Genomic DNA, 27,780 nt, shown 5'->3' on the forward strand with positions numbered 1-27,780 from the left:
CAGTTTAGGGTTTTGTTTATTCATTTTATTTATCCCTAATGGTCTTTTAATACCATGTACTCTTCTGTACAATTTGCTTGTTTTACTTCTTTACATTATTTCGACATCAGAGTTAAGGTCTATGGATGCTGCATTAGCTGCAGCCGTTAGGTAGCAGCACCATAAGGGACCTCTCCTGCTGCTTTGTGGCTAACAAACAGCGAACATAAAAGAAGCAGCAGCTACTGTAAGTGTGAGAGGGTCGTTGGTGACAGGTTCACAGTAGGTGCAGCTGATAGGAATAGGGCTGACTGCACCAAATTGTTCCATCAATGGCCACGATTGCAACCAGGCCTAAAGAAATAAAACAGTTGCATCCAATTATGAGTGTGTCTTTGGTGAATGGTTCATAGCAGGATTGGGCTCTGTCAGTGACAGGTTGAGGGTGGACAAAAATAAGGAGACAGGAAGAAAGTGGATGAGTGATCCACCCTCTCTAAGGATGTTTAAAATTTGTATCCAGACCCAGTTGGTGAGCATTTCATAAATTTCCTCAGTGCGCAAAACCCATCCACACACTTTCAGTGTTCTCAATGTTTTATGTGCCTCTCATTTCTTGCTTGCAATCTCATTTGACAGCCATGTTCAGTGTGAGCAACTATATGGCACCTTATAGTCTGACCAGAACTTTGAGATATTAAATGGGGTAGCTCCATTTTAGTTTGTGTGTATTCTAAACTGAAGTGGTGCACCTAACAGTATCAAGAACGATTTCACGTTTGAAGTGCAGCATTCCCAACATTCACTCAAGTATATGCGATCAATACCAACAAAACATTCATTTGTAACCTTATGTAGATATGGATTCATATTTTCTGTTGTACTATGTCTTGAATAAAGATGATGTAGAAAATGGAATGACTAGTTGATTATGATAAAGCTTAAGATGAGCTCTGTGCTGCGTAGTTCACATCCTTCATTAAAGTGCATGTTGGCATACAATCATCCATCACAACAAGTTACAGTAACTTCAGTCGGGAAACCTGAGGAGCCACCACTCCCTGATTTCCCTAAATGGACATTCAGACTTTGGCACAGATGAACGCTTGGCTATACAGAGTTGTTCCTGCAGCTCAGTCGCAGTGATGTCTTTGATATTTCCGTGTGCATAGTGGAAAGAGGAAAATGCTCATAATCCTCCTCCAGTGGGTGGCATTTGCAGTGAAACACCACGGATTTCACCTCCTTTTTAAAGTTGTTGTTCAAAAAGCCATAAATGATTGGATTAACACAGGTGGACACCATGGCCATCAGGTGGCACAAGGAAAAGACAAGGTCATGGTGACAGTACATCACAGCCTCATAATTCCAGTCGGCCACTGCATTAAATGTGTTCAGTGGCAGCCAGCAGACAGCAAAGGCGGTGACCAGTGAAACCAGCATGACGTTGATCCTCTTGCTATGGGTCATCCTTCGGTTCTCCTCGCACGTCCGGTCCAGCATGTCCTTCCTCTTCTGCAAGCGGAAGTAGACCCTCAGGTAGCAGACAAGAATGAAAATGAGAGGGGCGCAATACTGAAAAATGAGAAGGGACGTGGTGTAGATCAGCTTGTGCTTGTGAGAGGGCCAGTTCTCTGTGCAGACTGCCTTGTCTGCTAGGGACGCCATTAAGGGACTCAACTTCTTATAGGGCTCATCGGTCAAAATGTGGAATGCCAAGAATGGCAGCGAGATGAAACAAGCAAGCATCCAAATGAGGACCACGGCAAAATACGCTTGTGGCACAGTGGGCTTCCAGCCTGCAGGGTTGATGATCAATTGGTGTCTCTCAAGAGCAATTAAGACAAGGGACAGGATGGAGACCGTCACTGACATGCACTGGATAAAGGGCATCATTTTGCACAAAACATCCCCAAAGATCCAATAATCCATTAGTGTGTAAACCACAGTGAAAGGCAGACAGAAGGCGCAGACCATGATGTCAGAGAAGGAGAGGTTGGCAATCAAGATATTGGTGACGTTTGCCTTTTCTTTCTGCTTGACAATCACACAGATCAGGCAGATGTTGCCAACCAGCCCCACAATGGTGACCATGCAATACAGGACCACCAGAGCAAAAGTGAGACCCGTTGAGCTCTTACACGGCTCATCCATGAAAGGTGGAAACTCGTGCCTGCTGCTGTTAAAGATGGGGGAACGGTTTGGAAGTGAAAAGTTTTCCTCCAGGTGGTTCGGTCTGCTCCTGTTCATGATTGAGAACTTCAATGTGGAAAATGAAGGACAGCAGAACTTATGCAGACCATGCTGGGATGTAGGTGGGAATGGGAAGTGAAAAGATTATCATCTGAAAAAAAAGAAAGAAAGAAAATGGATGAGAACAAAGATGAAATGTGAGGTTTCTGTCACTTTGACCATTTCTGCATAATAGGAATTTTAACGTCAGGTCATATTGGTCTACAAACAAATTATTGTAACACATCCCTGCTACTTATTGTGTGTCTCTTATCCATCTCCAACCAGGCATTGAATCAAAACATGGTGCCGTTTACAGAACAATTTAATTGAAACAAACAATCTTAACAAGAATACATAGTGGAGTTATAAAATATTCAGATCCATTCACTTCTTCCACATTTTGTGCTAAAATTGTTTAAGTTAATTAATCTTTCCTGAATCAAGTGACATTCAATGCCATAGAATAGCAACACGATAACAAGATTTTGGAAGATTTACCACATTTATTAAACACCAGTAATGGCGCACTGCATGATAACGTGCAGTGAATACACTTGACTTGAGCGTTCATAGTTTTCATCCTCTTTCTCTGTATGTTTAGCATTCGTTTGCTCAGAGGTTGATGCGCTTGCTGCTTCCTGAGCAGCTCTTCTTTTCTCCACCCTAGTGGCCTGCTTCTTCTCTTCTTTTGTCAGCATCTTCTTGTGTTAAAACTGATTAAGTCAGATTTTGGGTTGCAATTACTTAGTACGTTTTCCTTAAATTTTCACTTAAGCTGGCACCTAAGTCTTCAATCTGCCTGAAGAATGATTTAAGATATGAAGAGGTAGGGGATGTGACGCAAAAGGTGGTAGGGATGAGAACGGTGGCTATACTCATGCGCCGCCTGGCCACCCTGCTGGCTGCTGTCAAGAGTTGATCCTACAATAAAATAAAATAAAAAAGTAATAAAAATCATCACCCCGAAAGTGGACAGTAGAGGTCACGTAGTATATGTGTACCAAATTTCAGGTCAATAGTTCAAACGGTTTGCAAGCTAAAGGTGATTTAAAATCCTGGAGAGACAAACAGACAGCCACGGTAGCATATTTTATAAGAAGATAACAAAATATCACATTCACACAAGTATTCGGACCTTTGCTATAATACTCGAAATTTGGTTCAGCAGCATTCCATTCGATAGATCATCCATGAGATGTTTTCACACCTTGTTTGGAGTTGTGGTCATTTCAATTAATTGCAAATGATTAGGAAAGGTCTACACCCATCTATAGAAGGTTCCACAGTTGAGCAAAAACCATGCCGTGAGGTCTACAAAATTCCCGGAGGAGCTTAGAGACAGGATTGTGTTGAGGTTCAGATCTGGTCAATTCCTTCAGCACTGAAGGTTCCTAAGAGCACAGTAACCTTCATATCTCTCTGTTATAAAAAAAAAATCCTTGCCTTGAAAGCAAAAGCAGGGCTACGATACATGATCTTCTCGGAAGATATTTAAAAGACATGCGAGACCAAAGTGACTTGCCACGGTGCGTCTCATGGGGACCGTAAACATGAGACATTGTGCCAAGAGATTGACCCAGGGCCGTAGCAAAAAGGACAGCGGCTGTACAGGCTTTAAAAAGATCGAAGGGCAGAGCGATAGCAACTAAAAACCAACCCGACCCCCCCCCGAACACGAGCAGCGTTATACATCCTGCAAGAAAGAATTCAACCACGCCCGGGGCCAGAAATAAAAGACAGATATTGCTTTTACAACGTCACGCGAGACTAGGCAGTGAGCCATCATTTAAGACAAGTCAACAGACCTCTAAGCTAGCAGTTGTTGGATTACTTTTGGCAGGCAAGCATCATGTGCTCTCAGATCTTGCAAGACACACTCTACTTACAATCTATCAAATAAGACAACGGGGCAGCAAAACATTCAGTCTTGTGAAGGATTTGAGCACATACAGATCCGGGGTCTCAGCGCATATAAAGCGTATATGGACAATACGTTATAAATGAAACGATGATGAATAAGCGAAGAAGAAAGCAGCACAGAGAAAAGAGTCTCAAAAGCGTTGGAAAGAAAAAAGAAAAAATAATCTAGGTGCAAATTCAGAAAATAAGGCAAGTAATTATCAGCCCGTAACAAGTGGAATTGAAACAAAGCTCATCCAATCGGACTCAGAATTAAAAGACAGAGTAAAAGACAAAGTAGAACTTCATAAAGATGCTCACAAATGTTGGCGCTATACACATGCAGAGCAGATTATGAAAGAAGTGCGATTCGAAAGGCTCCCAAAAAAAAACGTATGCGCGATTCAAATGTGGAAAAAGTTAAAGAGTATGAAAGCAGGAAAATTAGAAAGTATAAAAAAAGAAAGTAAAGATCGCAGTAGCGCAAACAAATGGAAATGAATACTCGAAAAAGGGAAAATAATCACCACGGACCAGGTGTCATTGAAAAAAAAGCAGGACAAAGCGAGGTCAGAAATAAAAGACAGAGTAGAAAACAAAGTAAAATGTCATAAAGAGGTTACAAAACAAAAGGGCCAAACATATGCAGAGCAGGTTAGAGATAATTCAGGATAGGTTTCTCTGTTTGGAATTTCAGCACAGACAAAATGATCTACATCATCAGCACAAAAAATGCAGAAAATAGTGGAATGAACCTGGATTTGGGAAGTGTCCAACCAAAAAGAGACGAGGAGGAGAAACTTTGTTGAAATAGGCTGAAGTGCATGCTGGGAAATCTATAAATTACGATGTCTAAGCCAAGAGTTAAGAAAGTAAGTAAAATGTAATTATAAAGTACATTTTAACTCAGCTTTCACTGACCAAAGTGCTGTACATACAAAGTATAATAATAATAAAACAAATTCAGAAATTTATGTTGAAAATTTAAACATGTCTGCAATATTTATTAAGAGTCTAAAAAGGCTATGAGGCTAGGGATCTGCTCCAGCAATCGAAAGGTTGTCGGTTCAAATCCCGTGAACGCCAGAAGTGACTCTATTCCATTGGGCTCTTGAGCAAGGCCCATAACCTGCAATTGCTTCATCCTGGGTATGACGTTAATCTGCATGCAGGTCCTCCAACTTGCAGGGAAAACTTGTGGGTTGGTGGCAGGATTTGCACTCCGATCACCATAAAAAACCTCACAGTGTACCAGTGTGGTGCTGACGTGTCACCCACTGCACTAGGGTCCCAGTCCAGGTGTTTCGTTGTGTGGTGGGAGCGGCAACACGCTATCAGCGCATGCTCCCAACCTAAAAAGGCTTAAAGGTCTTAAGCCTAGAGATATAAAAACAAAAATGGATGAAGCACACCTAACATCAATTGGCAAGCTATTCTACAAACACGGGGCTGCAACCGAAAACACTCGGTCAGCGTTTTGCTTTAAATGTGTCTGTGTCGTACATGCAGAATTTGCCTAGTTGAGGATCAAAGAGACTTGGGAGCCAAAAAAGGACAGAGAAGATCTGAAATATTGGCTGAGGCCATCCCATTGAAAGCTTTCAAACCAATCACTAATAGTTTAAAATGAATTCTATACTGAACAGGAAGCCAGTGAATAGAAGCCAGGACCGGGGTAATGTGCTCACACTTTTTAAAGCCAGTCAAAAGACATGCAGCAGAATTATGGGCACTTCTTCACTGTGGGAGACCAAAGTGCAAAGAATTACAAAAGTCCAATCATGATGGAATGAATGCATGAATGACTTTTTTCAGATTCTGACATGAGAAAATTGATTTAATTTCTATAAATGGCTCTTAATTGGTAAAAACTACTTTAAACAACTGAAGCAATTTATTTGTTAAAATTAAGTGTGGAGTCAAAAATCACACCCAAGTTTTTGGCACAAGATGACGTACAAGAGGTAAGATGATTTCAATTTCTAAAAGCATGTTTACTGGACTTGGAGCGGCTAAATAAAATAACCTTGGTTTTATTATCATTAAGCTGGAGAAAGTTACCATCCATTCAGCCTTTGATATCCTGCAAACAATCAAAAAAGGCCATTAAGACTCACTAGATTTCAATGAGAAAAATATGGCTGTAGATCGCCCCATAAAAGTGAAAAGAAATATATTTTCTGGTGATGTTACCAAGAGGAAAAATGTATAGTATTAACAAAAAAGAACTGGTCCTAAAACATACCCTTCAGGAATCCCACATGGAACAGGTGAAGAAGAAGTCATGTAGTGCCACTGAAAATGTTCTATGCGACAGATGAGAAATTAACTGATTTAATGCAGTTCCCTTCATGTCAACCCAATGTTCTAGATGAGAAATGAGAATACTATGATCCACGTTGTGAAATGCTGCAGAGAGGTCCAGCAAAATTAAAACAGCCTTCTCACCGGAATCTAAAGAAAGTAACAAAATCATTTGTCACTTTCAATAAAGCTATTTCCATACTATGATGAGTGTTAAAAGCAGACTGAAATGGTTCAGGTATTCCTTCAGCATCTAGAAAAGGTAACAGTTGACCAAAATGAAAACACACTAAAATAAGTCATAGTTAAGATTCAGAAGCAAAAATGTCAAGAACCAGGAGCACTAAACAACCAAAGAAAGCAGAACACAAGTTTTAAATGCATCCACAAACTTGGGCAACTATAGCCCTGACCTTTATACCTTTGACCCTGTGATGTCATTCACCAATCACATCCCTTCGACCTTTGATGCTATAGAAACAATAGACACAAAGTGACTCAAAAGGGTCGATGCCCGTACAAATGAAAAATGGAGCAAAGGAGAATGTAATTCATTTTCTTAAATAAAAAAGTACTAAAATAAAAATAATAAATATGACAATTTAATTTCTAGGTCTCTAAAATCCACAAACTGATGTTTGAAATATTTTTTTAGAGAGCAAGGTACAGCTGTGAAAATGTAAAAACAAAAGTCAGATCATGACAAGTCTCTGCCATTGAGGCTTCACATTCTACCAATGTCTCTATAGGCTGTTCCCAGGGCATTCTGGGTTTCTTCTCCATCCTGAAGATCAATTCTAAGCTAACTCTCTCTGGCAACTAAGCGTGCCACCTGTTAGTGAGTGTGGGTGGGCAAATGGATGAGTGTGTCCTGTGCTGGACAAGTACCCATTTATTGAGAGCTTCCCCCATCAGCAAGAGGTGTCCATGCAGGCCTGTCTGTCTACCAGTCCCCACTGAAAAGCCAAGCCAGCTCCCAACTACTAGTCCATTATGTTTGACTGTTCTGTCACGGCCACAAAGGTAAAAGATAATGAAGGATCAGGAGATGAAATCTTAAACCAGATAAGTAGTCATCAACCAATGAAGGGATCGAACATTGAAGCTCAATACAAAAACCAAAATCTTTGAAGACCTTTCCAATAATGTGTCATAACCAGAAAGAACTACAGAAATGAGCTTGCAAAATGGTTTAGATTGAATCGACAAACTTGGACACACTGAAATGGTTCAAGTATTCTAACAGTTGACTAAAACACTAAACTAATCCACAGTCAGGATTCAGAAGCAAAAGAGAGAAACATGCAGCGTAACTTCCAGGACTAACGTGTTGTTGCGGCAATGTGGCAGCAAAATGGTATTGTGGCACTTTTAAAACATAATTTTAAAATAACAAGTCCAAACTCAAAATGAAAGCAGTGTGGCCAGACCCAGCCAGGACGCCTGAAAGGACCAGGAGGCGGATTGTAGTTTTTTTTTTTTGTTCTTTATTTCGCCTTATACAATTTCTTGTATTAGGAATTAATTAGTTTTTGCATACCCTTTGAGGTCAGAGCGCAGGGTCAGCCATTGTACAGCGCCCCTGAAGCAATTACAATTTAAGGTCTTGCTCAAGGAACCAGCAGAGTAGGATTTCTTTTGTCAGTGATGGGGATTCGAACCGGCAACGTTCTGGATACCAGCACAGATGCTTAGCCTCAGAGCCACCACTCCGCCCCTAGGACATCCTCTGGGCCACGAGGGGGCAACCGCCCTGGATAGTGTGGGGACCACAGGCATGGAGCGTGTAGGCCACCACCAGGGGGGCACCCCAAGCCTCATAGAGCCTGGGGCATTTACACTTCCGCCACACCTGGGAAGGTGTATGGACAACCTTCCAGGGACAGCCGGAGTGCTTCTGGGTGCTCATGCGGCACTTCCACCACACCAGGAAATGCCACCGGAAGGACATCAGAGAGTACCTGGAGCACATGGTCATCGGACGTTTGAAGGCCCGAATGAGGGTGAATGGTGCAGGAGCACTGTGTGTTGTGCGGGAATGTGTTGGGGACTTTGTAAATAAAAATGTGTGTTTTGTAATAGTGCCGGTGTCTGTCTGATGGTGTTCGGGCTACCCCTCACAGCAGAAAACAAAAGTGAAATGGAATTAGACACATTTCAAATCCTCAGCAAAAATTTATCAAGTCCAAAACAAAAATGTCTAATTATGAACACTGGCAAAACGCTTTGCTACACAAATTCTAATGCAGGTACTCACGTCTCTCAAACCAAAAACTACAGCTTGTGTTTTTTTTTCCCTGATTCATTGGCTCACTGCCACTGTTACTAAATAAGCACAACACTAAAGAACATGGATTTTTCACTCCTTCCTGCTTGTATCAACTGCACAGAACTCTGCGTAATACTGTACCATTAAGGGAATAGGCTCATAAATTAAACACAGGCCACGTACAGGTCTACACAAAAAAACATTACCTATTAGACACGAATATACTGACACATTTCCAGGTTGCTTCTAATTGCACATCAAGAAGGTGCAGCAGCATCTCCACTTTGTTTGGCAGCTGAGATAAAGCAAGCCTACCTTCCCTCATTCTCACCACAATTTACAGGGATACCATTGAGTCTGGTTGGTAACTGTAGCATTTCTGACTTCAAACTCATACAACGGACTGCGCACACAGCAGAAAAGATCACAGGGGCCTACCTGCCCTCAATAAATACTTTATAAAGTGTTGCATCCATAAACCTACAACGTTGTGAAGGACTGATCCCACCCCTCTCATGGTCTCTTTGGCCCACTTCCATTTGGCAAAAAGTTCTAAATCATCTGAACCAGTTTTGTCAGATTCTATCACAAGTGTGGACTCTGAACTGTGTGCTGCCAGCATCTGCTGCTAACAGTTTATTTATATGCAGTACAATCTTCTGCTGTTGTTGTTTATTGTATTAGATTTTCTTATTATTTATTCACTCATTCATTTATTACTGTCTATTTCAAAGTATTGCTATCTATTCATTTACCTGTTGTTTATTTATTTAAACAATAAATGCACTTGTCCGGTGTTGATAGATAGATAGATAGATAGATAGATAGATAGATAGATAGATAGATAGATAGATAGATAGATAGATAGATAGATAGATAGATAGATAGATAGATAGATAGATAGATAGATAGATAGATAGATAGATAGATAGACTTTATTTGTCTCCCAAAGAGGACATTAAACATTCTGTATATTGCACCTGCAGTCTGGTGAAATATTATTTCATACCACTGTATGCTGCAATACTGTGTATTGATGGTTGACAGGAAAGCCACCTGACTACTGTGATGACTTCATTAAATGCTGGAGCTGCTTTTTGGGTGAGTGCAATAAGTAGGTTGAGCTGCAATGTAGATGATACCCTAACGCCACCTCCAAAATAATGAGACAAGCCCATAAAAAGCACACCTTTTGTCTGTATTTCACTACTTTGCCTACTATTTTATTTTCATAACACATACCTCTTCCTGACTAAAATGAACCCTTTATCCCATTTGGGTGCAAATTAAAATTACTTATCCTTCAGGCTTGCCACTAAATTCTTCAGGCTGGTGTCCTATGCCCTTGTGTGGAGTATTTTCCCTTGCATTACGCCTGGCAGTATAAGGCATATATCAAAACCAAAGCTAATATCTGAGTTAAAAATAATCAAAATGATGACCATAGCAAAAGAAAACAATATGGCTGTACCAATGCAAGAATAATTTGCAGAATGAAAAAATTAAACTCCTGACTTGATTCGCACTCTGCACTGCACAAGATGTCACAATAATTTTAAAAATATGTAAGGTTTATTTTAATTATTTATTTCACTATTGTAAATGTATTTGCAAGTTTTCCACTAATTTTTACCACACCTTCAAAAAAGTTCTTACTAACTTTATACCAGACCAAGAATTTCATCCGGTATCCTGGTTAATCCAGAATAGAGCCCATTACTACTCTCTGCTGCCATCTGTCTGTCTGGAGGTATCTCTAAATTTCATGCCAGTTTTGTTTTGTGCTCAGAGATTGACTGCGCCTGCGGCAATCAATTTTTTAGAGTATAGCGCCTTCTGTTGGTGGTCTTTGTAAGCACACCTGGGCATCCCACTGCCTGATATCTGTCTCACATCTTCTGTCCACAAAGAGAAAAGAGGCAGGTTTTTATTTAAAGGGATCAGGACATGAAACATAGTCAAAAGTTGCACAAAGTTTGTTAACTAAAAACCAATAATGATCTGTTCTCAAGCCTTAAAGTACTTCCTAAAATCAAAATCAAATAAAATCAAAGCACAAGGTATTTACCAAAAAAAATCAATAAAGAAAAAGCACACGTCATAATGAAGGTTTTTATCCACAAACTCGGATAACCAGAACATCTTCTTGCTGACCTTTATACCTAATTATTACATGTAGTTTACTTCCCGTCATCTAGCAATGCTACAGTTACTGAAACAAAATAGCGGCGTCCATAATAAAGCAACATGGAGGACATTAAATAATGTCTTTAAACAAGAGTTTAAACAAAAATATCAGAAACAGATTCTGGATAAATCCAAATCACAAAGTAAAAAAGAAAATCCTTAAGAAAATGAAATATAAAGTGAGAAAAATTTTAAAACATAACCATAACATGTGTATTGCAGTTGTACTAAATATTGGTCTACGTCCTCTACCACCTTCCCAATCATGGGGTGCACTTTATTTTTCACACACAGATTTGCAAGTCAAAACCAAAAATCATATGACAAAGCCCAGTGCACAAACCAAAATAAAAGTCTCAGAGGACCCAGCCAGAAATGTGTTGTAACCAGTGTGACCTGTAAGAGGCGCTGCAGAACCTCAAACCCCAGACACAACCTCACAGACACAAGTCTCATTTTGAATAAAAGGTTTTATTAGCAATTCTTTCCCTTAACAAAGGCTTCTTTGTAACAACTACACAAACACAACACTCTTCTTTCTCTTTCTTTTCTCCTTATATCCTCCCAGGTGAACTTTGTCCGTCTTCCACACTCAACTCCAGCTCTCATAGGCGAGGAAGAGCCCAGTGCCAGGGCATTGCCCATAAAAAGCCCCACAAATTAGTCATCACAGATCCCTGCAGCTCCCTCTGGTGGCACCCACGGAACCCAACAGGCCTGCTCCACAACACTACAGTTCCCAGCATGCCCTGTGCGTGTCCGTATGGATACCAAAGCCATCAAGTGTATCGAGAAAAATTATAGCCACATCCCATTGTCCCCCCCTCTCCTCCACTGTATTTTCCTTCTGGCCAGGTAAAGAGCCATGATCCATCCCAGTTGGGATGCCAAGACACTCTTTGTATTGTTGGCATCTTGTGCCAACTGCCTGGCAAAGATAGGAATTGTTCTGTCTTTTCATCATTCTGTCCTCCCAGCGAGGTAAAGTTTCTGTAATCATTCTTGAAGGAATTCCAGCCCATGGGTGCTGTCCATCAAACTAAAAAGAACTTTACCTTGGTTCACCTTTTGCTGAATAAGTAATGACATCGTAAATTCGTGGTAAATAAAATGTGTGGGGTTTATTTATTGGACCCGTGAGAATAAGCAGCAGACACCATGTCCACCATGCAGGTTTGAGGACCTCCTGCTCATGTCTGCCCAGCCACAGAGCAAGTTTCCTAGGAGGTGCGTTCTCAGGTTTTGAACACTGACACAGAGCCAGAGTATGATGAAGACAATCATGCTGAATAACTTAGAGGAGTGCAGACCACCCAAGCTCTTAAACCTGAGACCACAGGTCAGTGGAGCAGCCCAGGACCATAGTAGAGGATAGGATATGGAAATGAAGAGCCCTTACTACGATGTGAAATCACCTCTTGCTATGCTCCACCATGTTTGGGCTCATCGTTGTTTTCCAGACAGTTTCATTAGCTCTGAATTGACAAGTTAACGTGTCTCGATGGTCAGGCATTGAAATCACAAATTCAGAACTACCATGAAGGCCACAGCAGGGGGGATTTCAAGAGCTGCTTCTGTTTTCAAAGGAGTCGGTGAAGCAGTTTCTGTTTTTGATATCTGCACACTACAGCTTTCCCCAGGCTCATTTTTTTATTTCCTTCAAAAATAGTAGTAACTATATTTTTATCTTTTGAAGGACCAGAGATGGAAAATTACAGACTGGGGAAATATATATTATTATTGAATTTTATTAATTTAGCTGATTTTTTTACACAGTGTCTTCTCCTGAGAAACAGAGCTTAGTCAGTAGAAGAAAGATCTCCATGTAAGTGCAGGAATGACCGAGGTGAAGGTGGCATTAATGAGGTGTGGCACTGGTGGCAGAAATCTCTATAAAGGTGCAGTGTAGTGAAGGGTGGCTTGCAGAATTCAAGGGTCCCCTTTGTTTGAAAGTGTGTGAGAAGGCTGCTGGACGTTCTGTAAATGTATAGTGGATTCAGAAACCATTCAGCCCCCTTCACTTTTTCACATTTTGTTGTGGTTCAGCCATGTGTTAAAGTCATTTAAATTCATTTCTTTCCCTCGTCAAGCAACACTCAATACCCCAGAATGACAAAGCAGAAACAGGGTTGTAGGAATTTTTGCAAATTTATTAAAAACAAAAAAACGAAATTTCCTATTGCTTGCAAGTATTCAGACCCTTTACTCGGTACTTCATTGAAGCTCCTTTGGCAGCATTACCAGCCCAGAGTCTTTGTGGCTTTGACACAACAAGCTTCACACAACTGGATTTGAGGATAGTCTACAAATTCTTCTCTACAGATCCTCTCAAGCTTTTGTGGGCTGCAGAGGGCGCACCAACCAGCCAAACCTGACATGGACAGACACCTGGCACAAGTCTGAAGCACAACACATGTTTATTTCATTGGGGAAAAGCTGATTTGACACTATATATGGCGGCATAACACGACTGGAATAATTCTTGATTATTATCCCAATCAGGATGGAAGATTATTGGATGGACAGGGAGAGGTTATCTGTCAAGAGCAGCTCCTTCCTCTCTACAACAGATGGCAGGGTCCAGTATGGACACCCGTAGGGATCCATGGGATTCATAGTCCTGAGGGACAACCCTGTCAGGATCCTTTGGGTGCTACCAGATGGCCCTGCAGGAACAAGAACTCTCTGCCTCATGGGGCTTCTGTGTGACCCAGAAGTGCTTCAGCCATTCAGTGCTATGGCACCAGAAGTACACCCAGGTCCACCATAAAAGAAGCCACTTGACCTTATCCAGGTGAGTTGGAGTTGGGTGGAAGAAGGACAAAGCTCACCTGGGAGGAGTGGAAGGAGACAGAAAAAGAGAAGAAGAACTCAAGCATTTTTGTGATGTTTTTAAGGTATCTGTATGAATAAACATTTTATTTTGAACCCAAGCCTTGTGTTATGGTGTTTGTTTTTTGGGGTTTCAAGTTCTGCAATGCCCCCTACTGGTAACTGTATATATTTATAAATGTCTACACGTTGACGTGTGTCTTTCTGTCTGTCCAGCCCAGAAGTGTGAGGCTACAGCATGAAGCTCAAAGAAAGCGACTCTGTCGCCAAAGTGAAACTGCCGAGAAAAGAGAAACTCACTTAGCCACTAATACACAAGAGAGGTGAGCACATCAGAAAAACGAAACCTCCGTGGAGAGAGAAACTCGCTTATCCGCTAATGCACAACTGGTGCGATTGATTGATTGAAGTGCCAGAATCCTTGGTTTCTAGGAGGCTTTTTATAGCATGGGCATACACAGCTTGTATATATATATATATACCGTATATACTTGCGGATAAGTTCTCCCGCGGATAATGTCAGTCGTGTAAGTCGAATGTGGAAAACTCTATTGGTCCAAGAGATTATGATATGCTAACACCCAACTGAGAGAGTAACCACGGAGCACACTGCATTTTTTTTCTATGTGGGTGTGGCAATGTGCTGTATCAGCGTGTGCTCCTAGCCTCTCTCTCTCTCTCTCTCTATTGTGCCTACGTCACCACACAGTAATACCCAAACTATTCCAAAGTGACGCTTGCACTGATTTGTGTTTTTTGTATCTCACACCCTCATACACCTTTATAGTAAGAGCCTCCCTTATCGTTAGATCAGAAGAAAATATGAAGCTGGTTTTAAGTTAAAAGTTGTTGAAGTGGCGAAAGAAATAGGTAACTGTGTTGCTGCAACAGAATTCGATGTGTCTGAGAAACTGATGCGAGATTGGATGCAAGAAGATGTAAAAAAAAAAATTAAGTATAAGTTGGGGTCTGAACTTATGATCGATTTTTCGGGTTTCATCACCCGACTTGTACGTGAGCATATACGGTATAAATACTGTGTATATATATATACAGTGGAACCTCGGTTCACGAATGTCTCGGTACACGTACAAATCAGTTTACAACCAAAAAGTTCGCCAAACTTTTGCATCTGTTCGCGACCACACACTCGGTATATGAACAAGCCAGTTTCCCTTTCGGTTTGTACATGTTCAGTCTCTCCCTGTGCATTTCCTGTGCAGCGAGCAAGAGAGAGAGAGCGAGAGAGCGCGACAAACACACACACGAGAGAAAGACACACAAGAGAGAGACAGACGCACACAGGCGCGCGAGAGAGACACACACACACAGGCGCGCGACGGAGACACACACACACACAGGCACACGAGAGAGAGAGACACACACACACACACACACACAAAGAGGCGAGCGAGAGAGAGAGCTGGACTCATAAGGTAGGAAGGCAGTTATAGAATGCACTGGGCTTGTTTTGTTTTCACTTCTGTTTACAGCAATCAGTTCGTAGCGTGCATTGTTGCAATGTTACTTTTCTTGGTTGTTTATTAAATTACGGATTTTTTTCAAATGTTCATTTTTTTTCCCTGTGCTTAAAGCTCATTAAAAAAAAGTGTTTTTAGCCAGTGGTTGGTAGCGCTATAGAGCAAACTATTGCAGTGTTAGTTTTCTCTATTGTTCAAGGTTTTCTCAGTGTTATTCAATGTTTTTACATTTAGTTTACTATTACGTTGTGCATTCTATAGTTTAATTAACTATATTTGTGTTTAAAAACTTTAAAAAAATATATATTTACATACAGTTCGTATGGTCTGGAATGGATTAATTGTATTTATATACAACCCTATGAGGGAAATTGCTTCGGTTCACGAACAAATCAGGTTACAACCAGAGTTTTGGAATGAATTATGGTCGTGAACCGAGGTTCCACTGTATACACACACACACACACACACACTCATACACACACACACATACTGTGACTACATATACACATCTATATACTGTTTATATGCATAAATATGAAGTATATAAACCGTGACCACAAGGGGGCACCAGAAAGCCTCAAACCCAAGATACAGTAATACACCATACGTTATATGAATAAAATCAAGAATTTTTCATTCTCACAAGGGCACTTCTCTCAATCCTCTTTCCAACAAATCTGCCATAGTTACAAAATAAATCAACAATAATCAACCAAATCTTTCTTCTTTCATCCTCTGCTGAGTGTTGCCCGCTGCCTCCCAACTCTGACTCAACTGAAGTGAGGCAGCAGACTTCTTTTTATGTCATATTTGGGAATTTTTCCTCTGCTATGCCATGTCTTCTCCTGCATTCCCCACAGTAGTCCAGTACAATACATTATTACTAATTAACACATTACTTTCTTTACCTTCTTCTTTGCTTTCTCTCTCTTGCTTGCCTCCTCTCCTCTCCCTCCTGACTCTGGCTCCCCAGAGTACTGGCAGTTGGTTCCTTTTAAGTCGCACCTGGGAGCACTCCAGGTGGCCCATTATCATGTGCTTTACAGCCTCTGCCACTCCCCCTGATGGCACCCACGGAACTCAACAGGGCTGCAGCAAACTCCAACTCCAAGCGTGCCCCGCAGGAATCCATGGTGCCACACCAACCCAGGGGGGTGGGGGAGATAATGCTCTGAACACGCACCCACCCCCAATCCTTCAATTGAGCTGGCATCCCGGACAGATAAAGCTCCTGGCCATCCGTGATACTTTGCAATGTTAGTTGGAGGCAGCTGGTGAACACCTACGTATTTTCAGATGTTCAGTTGAGTTCAAGGATAGGCACTGGCTGGGCCGCTAAAGGACATTCCCAGAAGTGTCCCTACATCACTTCTGTGTTGCTTTGCTTTGTGCTTAGGGTCGTTGTCCTGTTTTAAGATCCAGTTAGTGGTCCTGACTGGTCTGAAGTAGGTTGTCATGAAGGATATCTCTACACTTTGTTTGGTTAACATTTCTCTTAACTCTGATTAGTCCCCCAGTCCCTGCTGCTGAAAAACAAATCCACAGCATGCTGACAGCACCATGTTTCACCATTGGAGTGGTGTTGAACCGGTGATGAGCAGTGCCTGGTTTCCTCTAGACGTAACCCTACATTTGGTTCATCAGACCAAGATCTTTTGCAAATTCCAAGTGAGATTCCAAGTGTCTTTTACTGAGAAGAGGCTTGTGTCTGGTCACTCTGTCATAAAGTCCATTGATGCAATAATGGTTAGCCTGCAGCCATACCACCTGCACTTCAGAAGAGGTAATTCACTTGAAGCTAAACGTGTTTAGGCCCGGCCAGAACTTGGATGGGAGACCATCTAGGAAAAGCTTGGGTTGCTGCTGGAAGAGGTGTTGGTGAGGCCAGCAGGGGGCGCTTACCCTGTGGTTTGTGTGTGGATCTCAATGCCCAGTGCAGTGATGGGGACATGTCGGAGCCCTTCAGTTGAAGGTCCTGCCTCTCTGTGCTCATTAAGCATTCTTAGGCATCCTTTGTAAAGAATAGGATGTACGTAGGCCTTGTCATTTTGGCCACCTAATCATCCCCAGTCTCTAACTGACTATTTTTCGCATCCCCTTTACCACCTAATAGCTATTATATGGTGAGCATACTGGTGCAAAATGGCTGCCATCGCATCATCTTTGTAAAGCACTTTGAGTAGTGAAAAAGTTACAATGTATGTCCTTCTGGAAGGTTCTCCCATCTCCACACAGGTTCTCTATAGCTTGGCCAGAGTGATTATTGGGTTCTTGGTCACCTCTTTTTACCAAAGCCTTTCTCACCTGATTGCCCAGTGTGGCCTGGCAACTCTAAAGGGAGTTGAAGATGTTCCAGACTTCTTCCATTTAAGAATTATGGAAGCTGCTGTGCTCTTAGGAACCTTCAATGCTGCAGGATTGTTTGTAGTCTTCACCAGATCTAAACTCTGCTGTCAATTCCTTCGACTTCACAGCTTGGTTTTTGCTCAACTGTGGGACCCTTGACTGACAGCCATGTGTCTTTTCTAATGACAGGTAATTAACCACAGGTTGAATCCAAACACCATGAAGGAGCACCTCAATGATGATCCATAGAATAGGATGATCTTGAGGCTGACTTCAAGTGTCAGGTAAGGGTCTGAATACTTGTGCCAATGGAATATTTCTGATTTTTATCTTATTAAATATGCAAAAACTTCCTAAAATCCTGTTTTCATGTTGTCGTTCTTGCGGGTTTGAGTGTTGTTTGATGAGGGAAAACATGGATTTAAATGATTTTAGTACAAGGCTGCAACATAACAAAATGTGAAAAAATGTCAAGTGGTCTGAGTACTTTGTGAAGACACTGCTGGTATCAGTAACTCACTTTTTCCAGAGAAAGTACAGAAGTTCTGCCCTGTTCTTAGGTGACATGCTGAAAGCAAAAGAAGGAGGAGGAGCGGGCATCGCAGTGATAGCCAGGTGAGAGGTGCATGGTAGACATTTTTAGGAGTGGCATAAGATTCTGACTTCTAAATGAGCTTCCATGGCACTGAAAAGAAATGTTTTTGAAAGTTGTAGGAAGGAGCAGGGTGCTCTTTGGAAGCGAGGCGTAGCATAAAGAAATGATAGACAGAATGGTGATGAGAATGATCAAGTGGATGAATGGAGAGTCACAGAGGGAAAGGAAGATGAATGGTGAGTTAAGAGAAAAGACTTGGTGTGTGGGTGACATCAGGAGAAACAGACATACAGTAGCTGGTCTGACCGGGTGAAGATGTGGAGGGGTTGAGATCAACAGAAAGGCTGAAGAAGAATGACGTGGTAGGAGGTGGCAGCGGATGATATGAACAGAATGGGTCTCAACACAAAGGAGCTCAAGACTGAGGAAAAAGATTTAGGAGTCAACCAGGGTAAACCCAGACACTGATCATTCAACATTATTGATGTTTTTGATTATAATGCTTTTTATAGAACATGTAACCTTACAAAATTATTTACATATTTTGAAAAGGTGCCTGCTGGTTGGTAGATGTTGAGATGGCGGTGGAGACCGAAGTGACATCCTGTTAATTCGCAGCCCACTGGTGTAGTCACTCAGTGTACGGACTGATCATAATCTCTAAACCGCCTGCTTGAGTGTACATGCGTGATTGGATTTGTTTTGGGGAGAACATCCCATTGCAGGACTGCTTAGGCCCATTTAGGCCACTGATACTCCGGCCTGAGTGATTTAAGCAGATTTGAAAGAAAAAAGAGGGAATAATGCCAGATATTATTATTATCATCATTGCCAGGCTGTGATCTGTGTGTTAACCCTTGACTACTCGCGCTGGTGTATTCTGTACACCAATCTCAGTTATTTTTGCCCCATGTCTTTTTACTTGAACTTACCGGCAGCATCCTTCATCTATCCTCAGCTTGATCCACTACAAGTATCAGTGTGCCCCCAGACGGATTTATGAGTGAATGCACAGTTGCAACTTCCATACGGTGTGTTTGGTACACTGTGCGGGTACTTATGTATGTAGGCCAACGATGAGATGTTCTTCTTGCAGTGACTTTGTCTGCTAAGTACATTCAACAACTGAATTGAAATGTGATCCATGTGCAAATCCTGCCATGGATTAAAGTGTGACAAATGACCACTGGAGAACTGGATCAGGTTTATTTTCAGAGAGTCCTACACTATGTCATACTATTCAGTAATGTGGTATTATATTAAAAACATCCATCCATCCACCATCCTCTTCCGCTTATCTGAGGTCGGGTCGCAGGTCAGCAGCTTGAGCATAGATGCCCAGACTTCCCTCTCCCCGGCCACTTCTTCTAGCTCTTCCGGGAGAATCCCAAGGCGTTCCCAGGCCAGCCGGGAGACATAGTCCCTCCAGCGTGTCCTGGGTCTTCCCTGGGGCCTCCTCCCGGTTGGACGTGCCCGGAACACCTCACCAGGGAGGCATCCTGATCAGATGCCCGAGCCACCTCATCTGACTCCTCTCGATGCGGAGGAGCAGCGGCTCTACTCTGAGCCCCTCCCGGATGACTGAGCTTCTCACCCTATCTTTAAGGGAAAGCCCAGACACCCTGTATTCGCGATCTCGTTCTTTCGGTCACTACCCATAGCTCATGACCATAGGTGAGGGTAGGAACATAGATCGACTGGTAAATTGAGAGCTTTGCCTTATGGCTGAGCTCCTTTTTCACCACGACAGACCGATGCAGAGCCTGCATTACTGCAGACGCCGCATCGATCCGCCTGTCGATCTTCCGCTCCATTCTTCCTTCACTCGTGAACAAGACCCCGAGATACTTGAACTCCTCCACATGAGACAGGATCTCGTTCCCAACCCTGAGAGGGCACTCCACCCTTTTCTGGCTGAGGAGCATGGTCTCGGATTTGGAGGTTCTGATTCCAATCCCAGCCGCTTCACACTCAGCTGCGAACTGATCCAGAAAGAGCTGAAGATCACGGCCTGATGAAGCAAACAGGACAACATCATCTGCAAAAAGCAGTGACCCAATCCTGTGTCCACCAAACCGGACCCCCTCAACACCCTGGCAGCGCCTAGAAATTCTGTCCATAAAAGTTATGAACAGAATCGGCGACAAAGGGCAGCCCTGGCGGAGTCCAAAAATGTACATTAAAAACATGTACAATTTAAAATTATTGTATTATTTTATATTACTGGGGGCTTCGCCCCCTGCTCACTTCACTCGCCAACCCCCCTGTCTGCATTTCGCACCAGGAACTTTGCATCTCTGTTGCTCGCATATGTGGATTTCACCAAAACCAAACAACAAAACTTTTAATTCTCGCAGATATGCCTCTTCATTGGGTAGAAACACTACTTTTCCCTGATGGCAACATGAATTAGACGATCTACAAGTCTCCAACTTAAAGTTTAAAGCCAAACAATACCTACATACTTCTGTCATGTCACCTATGTCCATATATTCCATCTCTTTTCGCTTTTACCTTTTCGTCAGTATCGCATTGAATTTTGATTCCATGTGTGGAATTACATCATGACAACGCAACATATAACTGTCCGTGAGTGAATATCGTCTCTTTCTCTCTACACAAACTGTGTCAGACAATAGCATTCACACAAATGAGAAATGATTGAACCGTGTGCGTGGGCAGGACTTTTCCAAATCTCTTTGCATAAGCTCTTGTCTCGCGGGGCTTGAAATTTTCTCTCGCAGGATTTCACTTTCACCAAGCAACAAATCTTTCATTTCTCACGGATAAGCCTCTTCATTGGGAAGAAACACTACTTTTCCCTGATGGCAACACAAATTAGACAATCTACAAGTCTCCGACTTAAAGTTTAGAGCCAAACAATATATTCAATCTCTTTTCGCTGTTCCGTTATTTCACTGACTAATAATTTCCGTTTGTTTGCGCTAATGCGATCTTTACCATCATTTTTTTGAGACTTTCAAATTTTCCTACTTCTGTTATCTCTGACCTGCTCTGCATGTGTACCACGCCAACATTTTTTAATTCTTTACGATGTTCTACTTTGTCATCTAATCTTTGTCTTTTATTTCTGGCACCTGGTGTGGTTAAATCTCTTGGCACAAAGTCTCATGTCGCGGGACATAAAAGTGTCTCTCTGAGAAAGTCACGTCTCGTCTCCTTCCAAGATTTTTTTTTATATTAGAGAAACAACCACACAGTGTACACATAAATAGCCATTTTAACACTGGTGCATAAAGTACACTGAGCGAGTCCTTATGAGATGAGAAATGGTGTGAGTAATTAAGGGTTAACAACTAGATTGGCAGCAAAAGTAGAGGCAGCATAAAGTGAAAACGGGCAATGCGATTAAAAAATGCAGAAGACAAGACAAGTCAGCCGAGACTGACAACATGACAACTAGTACTTGGTTATCTACCCGAGTCACTGCTTTCATTTGAAACTGGTTAAGTGTGTGCCACTGGGAGACAGGAATTTAAGAATTGTTAATGTTGTAATGTGCAGAACCTTACTTGAAATGGGTCCTGCTTTCTTTTTTAATGGCAACAGCTTGCTTCTCTAACAAAAATGACAGCTGTTTTAGGTTAACGGTAATTCTCATTGAGTAGCAGCACAGTGCTGAACACTGGATAATCAGCCATTGAGAAATGCAAATACTGTAGACTAGCGCCCGGCTGGCCTCTGTACCAATGGAGGGACACTAAACAGGAGTACCCAGATAAGTGCCAGTCACTTACCCTCTTTGTGCCCCAACTGTAAAAATCTGCAAACAACTGACAAAACTGTCTTTGATGACTTTATCAGCCAAATATTTAATAATTATTCCCAAATGCATGTGTTAGGCTAATTAGTGATTCCAAACTGCCCCAGTGTGAACGTGAGTGGAGCTGGCATGACATGATAGCCTTCAACTGGGTCCTGTCTTATGCCCAAGGCTGCAAAGATAAGCTTTGCCCCTGCATCAGTGAACTTATTAAGCAGGTCTAAGTATGTTTTTGATACAAAAATTTGAAGGAAGCTGTACAAGATAAACAAATAGATAGTCATGAAAGACACCATATAATAGATAGCTAGATAGGAATGAAAGGCACTATATAATAAATATATTCTCATGGAATAGATAGTCATGAAAGACACCATATAATAGATAGCTAGATAGGAATGAAAGGCACTATATAATAAATATATTCTCATGGAATAGATAGTCATGAAAGACACTGTATAATAGACAGAAATATAAGTGTCATGAAAGGCACTATACAATAGTTATGAAAAGCACTAGAAATTAGAAAGATATGGACACGAACAGGCCATTCAACCCAACAAAACTCGCCAGTCCTATCCACATAATTCCTCCAAAATAACATCAAGTTGAGTTATGAAAATCCGTAAAGTCGTACTGCCTGCCACATTACTTGGTAGCTTGTTCTATGTGTCTGTGGTTCTCTGTGTACAGAAAAACTTCCTAATGTTTGTCAAATGTTTCTCTTAACTTTCTAACTGTGTCCTGGTGTTCTTATTGAACTCACAGTCTCGATCCGCTGCATCAATGCCCTTCCCTGCAATCAGTCTAGTTGCTCTTCTCTGGACATTTTGTAGTGCTACTATGTCCTTTTTGTAGCCTGGAGACCAAAACTGCACCCAGTACTCCAGATGAGGAATCAACCATGTGTGTTATAAAGCTATAAAGTTGTACTATAATGTAGATAGATAGATAGATAGATAGATAGATAGATAGATAGATAGATAGATAGATAGATAGATAGATAGATAGATAGATAGATAGATAGATAGATAGATAGATAGTAGTAGAACAAAAGAAAAGGCACAATATAATAGATAGATAGATAGATAGATAGATAGATAGATAGATAGATAGATAGATAGATAGATAGATAGATAGATAGATAGATAGATAGATCACAAAAGACACTATATAATAGATAGATAGAAGGACAAATGTCATTAAAGGCACTATATAATGAAGTTGGGCCACTCACAAGTCCACACGGGGTTAATTTCGAGTCGTCCCAATCCGTTATTCTTTTGAGTCGTGACGCGGAGCCGGCTGGATTCGTGAAGCATCACCGCTATACCTGCGCCCTCAGTTATATCTCGAGAGTATAAATGGTATTTCGTTCGCCTTATCGCCTCCTTTTGTCTGTTTTTTTTTTTTCGTGATATTGAGAACACTGCCAACGCCAGACTTACTCAGACCTTGTCTGGGGTGTCTTTTGTCTTTTTGTCGTCGTCGTGCTTGACGTTTAACAATAATCACTGTCTCTATGACTGTGCGCATCTTTTCAATTGACAGTCCCGAAGGTTGTCGTCAAACGCGTTTCTTTCTCTCGGTTTTTACATCGCTGGCGCCCCCAAACCACCCAGAGGTTTTCCGAACCTGCGCAAAGTGAGTCGCTCTTTCCAAACACTTCGAATGAAGCTTTCGTGTCCACTTTTGGAAAAAGGTCGAATGCCATTTTCTTTATTCACCACGGCGCAGTTCTCAAGTGTTGGTCGCATGCTGCTGTTCCGTCTTGATTTCCATATAGCACCTTATTGCAAATCATATATTATTGTAACATTTGGGAAGAGAGCAAATGCGATCAAATAGAGTAAAAGCAAGCGGCACTATAAAGTCGGACATAACGGTATCTTGTGGGATGGCGAGAACACAAAGCGTCGAGGCTGCAAGGTGCCTGTGTGATATGGGCGTTCGTGGAAGTTTTGTCCTTCTAAGAATTTGTTTCGTGGAAACAGAAAATGGACCCCCGTTGTACGGAATTTTCCCAATGCTTAGGTTGCACAAAGCCTGCCTTTGGTGAAATGTCCGTAATTTAGTTACAAGGAGCAATGAGTATTAGGTGATCGATGGAAATAACGCGGATTTTGACATTGGGTTGCACTCCATTCCTAGTTTGCTTATTTTCTTCTTATTATTTAATGTTTATTCTTTGTAGGCTATTTAAAGTCAGAAACAGAAAGTGTTCCACGATACTCAATATCTGACCACGCCAGTTTACCAATCGACAATTTCCTTAACGTTGATACCCCACACTGAACTTTCTTTGGAATCAGATACACATGCACTCTGCGGGTGGACACACGCACAAACAAACACACACACTTACCTCGGCTGTCAGGAGCAGAAATCCAAACCCAAAAGGGTTTGTACAATTCCACCGCATAAAATCAGATCATCTCCGCCTCCGAGGTGATGCCAACTGTAAATCCGAGCGCTCGCTACCTCAGCTCTTTGACCAGGGCAGCTTTTAAACGGGAAGGATGTGTTTTGTTACTCGTTTCGTTTGGGGCGCATTATTGGAACTGCAGTGCCCCCGAGTGGCAGTAACTCTTCTACAGTATTTTGCTTTGGAGAATCCTCTCAGTACGGCCAGTTACATTCCAAACAGTCCTTGCAGACCCTCGAGCTCCGTGGTGTCCCGGTGCTTTTCACTTCAGTCGAAATGCATCGATATGGTTGACAGGCACCCGTTTTGTCAGTTACACTTCGTCTTCAATTTTTTTTTTTCCAAAAAGAATTTTTATTGCATCGATATGGCGAGCAGATACCTGAGTGAACTCAGGACGTGACGTTGGACCCTCGAAGGTTCAATGAACAACCAGTAACGGGCCTTTGCTGCATTGGGAGAAACGGGCAGGGAAAATGAAGCCTGCAGCGGGAGAGGCAGAGAGACCGGCAACACCTCATCATGGATGACCACTGTGTCTTGTAATAAGTCTTTTATTTTGTCACAGTTAAACAAGTTAGAGAATGTATGCATGATGTAACATTTCTGATGTGTTCGGGGACTCTGACGGCGCTGTAAACCTCAATGGACTGAACCTTCTCGTTAAATTTCATGGTGGTAAAGACTAACTAAGCAGGATTCGACAAAAGTCTGCACACAGGACTGGACAGGACTCTAGTTCATCACAGGGACCACTCTCACTCACAAACACGGCCTCCAGTTTCAGCTGTTGCTTTTTACTCTCACTCTTTCTTCCTCAAATTCAATTTCTTGCTTTTCTCTTAAAACCGCTGCACGTGCTATGAGGGCTGCATGTTCAGCTTTAATTCTCATTCGTACAGAGCTTGTGAAAGTATGAGGGGCCAAACAGGCCATAAATCATATATTTCTGTGTGTAATCTATTGGTTTACGTATCAACACTATTGGTTTATGAATATTTACTATCGGTTTGCGTGCATACTTAATTGGTTTGCGTGCGTATAATACTGGTTTCATTCATATGAACTATATTGGTTCGTGTCCGTATATTATCGGTTTGTGCGTGAACTATATCCGTTTGTATATGCATAGCACTGGTTTGCATATGAACTATATTGATTCGCGTGTGTATATTAGTGGTTCCAGTACGTTTGTTATTGGTTTGTGAGTGAACTGCATTGGTTTTCGGTTGTATGTTATCGGTTTGCGTATGAACTATATTGGCTTGCGTTCTGTGCCGGTCTAACGATGATTTTGTGTATGCACTATATTGGTTTCATGCACGTCTTATACTGGTTTCATGTGGGTAACATATCGGTTTTGCGCTTGAACTCTATTGGTTGTATGTGTGTTCCATGTCGGTTTCTCGTACGAAACATACTGGTTTGCGAACGAACACTATTGCAACTCTGTGTATGAACTATATCGGTTCTGCGTACGAACTATATCGGTTGTTCACGTGATCTTCAGTGAAAATGGGCGGGGCAAGAAACAAGAACTCAGGGGCCGGTAGTGTCATGGAGCGTGTAGAGAAGCTGACGGGAGACGGATCTGGGTTTACTTTAAACAGTGCAGTATTTTTTTCCACACAATAGGTTTGGGAAAGGACTTGGTGGTAATTATTACTATTTAATAGAATCTGCCATTGAGTGTGTAATGAACACAAAGCTGAAGTTAAGTACGTATTTGGTCGTCTTTTTATTCGCTTCCAGCTACATGCTCGCTTGCAACCCGCGACTGTACTTTTTCACACAGCTTTTGCAAGCTAGTTACTTATTCTACAGGCAAAATATTCTACATTTACTACTGACGCCTTTATCCAGTATAACATTTAGTTACTACTGGTTACATTTCTTATGCCCAGCGATCCCGCACCGTGCCGCCTATTCAGGTGAAGTGACATGCTCATGGTCACACAGTGTCACTATCAGGACTTTAACCGAGAAATGTAGGATTTAGAGGGCAAAGCCCTTACCACAATGCCCCAATGCTTGCACATCTGCAATGTGTATATTATTTGACATAATATAATCTTGTCCAGGACAGATTCCTTTGTTAAAGTTGAGTGTAACATTTTTAACCCGTTCAAGAGCTAAATCTGGGATATTTATGCTTTCAAATAATGTATCAGTTTGCAGATTAATGTACACGCTGTATAATATTTTACCATGCACTTAACATTGAAGAAGAAGCTGGTTTGTGAATAAGTAGCTGACTACAAGCATATGTGTAGCTAGGAGTGAATAAAAAGCCACCTGAATGTGTACCTAACTTAAGTCCCGTGATCATTTCAAATGTTAAACGTTAATCATCACCAAGCCCTTTCACAAACATTAAGTGGCATACAAAAGTATTCAATCCCCTTGAAAGTCATAATTTTCTGCAAGACAAAAGATGTATACACATTTATTCATTCAGTATTTTTCTTATGCTGTGACAAAACATTTCCAAAGACAAAATAAACCATTTTCTGTAGACGTTTAACTGAAGAAGAAAAACTCCAAAGTTAATGTTTGCATAGGTATTTAAACCTCTGTGCTTTGGACGCTCCATCATTACACCAATGACAAATTAATTACAAAGGTGACAGTCATTTAACAGTCATAATTAAACATGATGAGGTGCTACTTGTGAGTCCTTTCTGTCTCTCTGGATATAAACAGCCCCCTTTGTAAGGGCCGTAATCTTTGGTGGACAGTCACTGCAAAAATGAAAACAAAGAAGCATTCTACTGATGTGAGAAACAAAGTTATTGAAATGCACAAGACTGGGAATGACTATAAAAATATCAAAAGAGTTTGAATGTCCCATTGCGCACTGTTGCATTCATCACCAGAAAGTGGAAGGTTCATCAAAGTACACAGACTCTGACTAGAACAGGCTGTCCCTCAAAACTCAACATCAGAGTGAGACATCAACTGGTGAGAGAGGTGACTAGAAATCCAACTGTCACTCTCAGACGTCTGCGACGATCTTTAGCTGGAGTAAAGGTGCAGGGGTCCACAATTTCAAGAGTTCTCCATAAAACAGGCTTCTATGGGAGGGTAGCATGAAAGAAGCCATTCCTTAAGAAGGTCCACATAAAACAATGTATGGCGTTTGCCACAAAGCATTAAAAAGACCCAGTTAAAATGTGGGAGAAGGTTTTATGGTCATATGAGACCAAAATAGAAGTTTTTGGACAGACGCAAGAGGTATGTGAAGTGTAACACTAACATTGCCCAGGCCTCAAGAAACAACATTCCTACAGTGGAATATGGTGGTGGCAGTCTCATGGGGATGCTATGGGGATGTTTTTCATGTGCTGGGTCTGAGAATCTTGTCAGAGTTGAAGGGACAATGGATGGACACATATACTGCACAATTTTGCAAGAGAACTTGTTCCAGTCTGCTATGAAAGC

At 41.7% G+C, this 27,780-nt stretch overlaps 1 protein-coding gene across 1 annotated transcript; it reads right to left on the reverse strand.

Annotated features, from left to right (window-relative positions):
* Positions 1-211: 211 nt before the first annotated feature.
* On the reverse strand, positions 212-24,626 carry npy4r (neuropeptide Y receptor Y4). The gene is made up of 2 exons (XM_028793464.2): positions 24,280-24,626; positions 212-2,323 (listed from the first exon to the last, which is right to left on the reverse strand). Exon 2 carries the CDS (start codon positions 2,227-2,229, stop codon positions 1,090-1,092), a length of 1,140 nt encoding a protein of 379 aa, XP_028649297.1. The 5' UTR covers positions 2,230-2,323; positions 24,280-24,626; the 3' UTR covers positions 212-1,089.
* Between the last annotated feature and the right edge of the window lie 3,154 nt (positions 24,627-27,780).

Source organism: Erpetoichthys calabaricus, chromosome 2 (assembly GCF_900747795.2).
Source record: "Erpetoichthys calabaricus chromosome 2, fErpCal1.3, whole genome shotgun sequence".
In the NCBI taxonomy this organism is placed as follows: domain Eukaryota; kingdom Metazoa; phylum Chordata; class Cladistia; order Polypteriformes; family Polypteridae; genus Erpetoichthys; species Erpetoichthys calabaricus.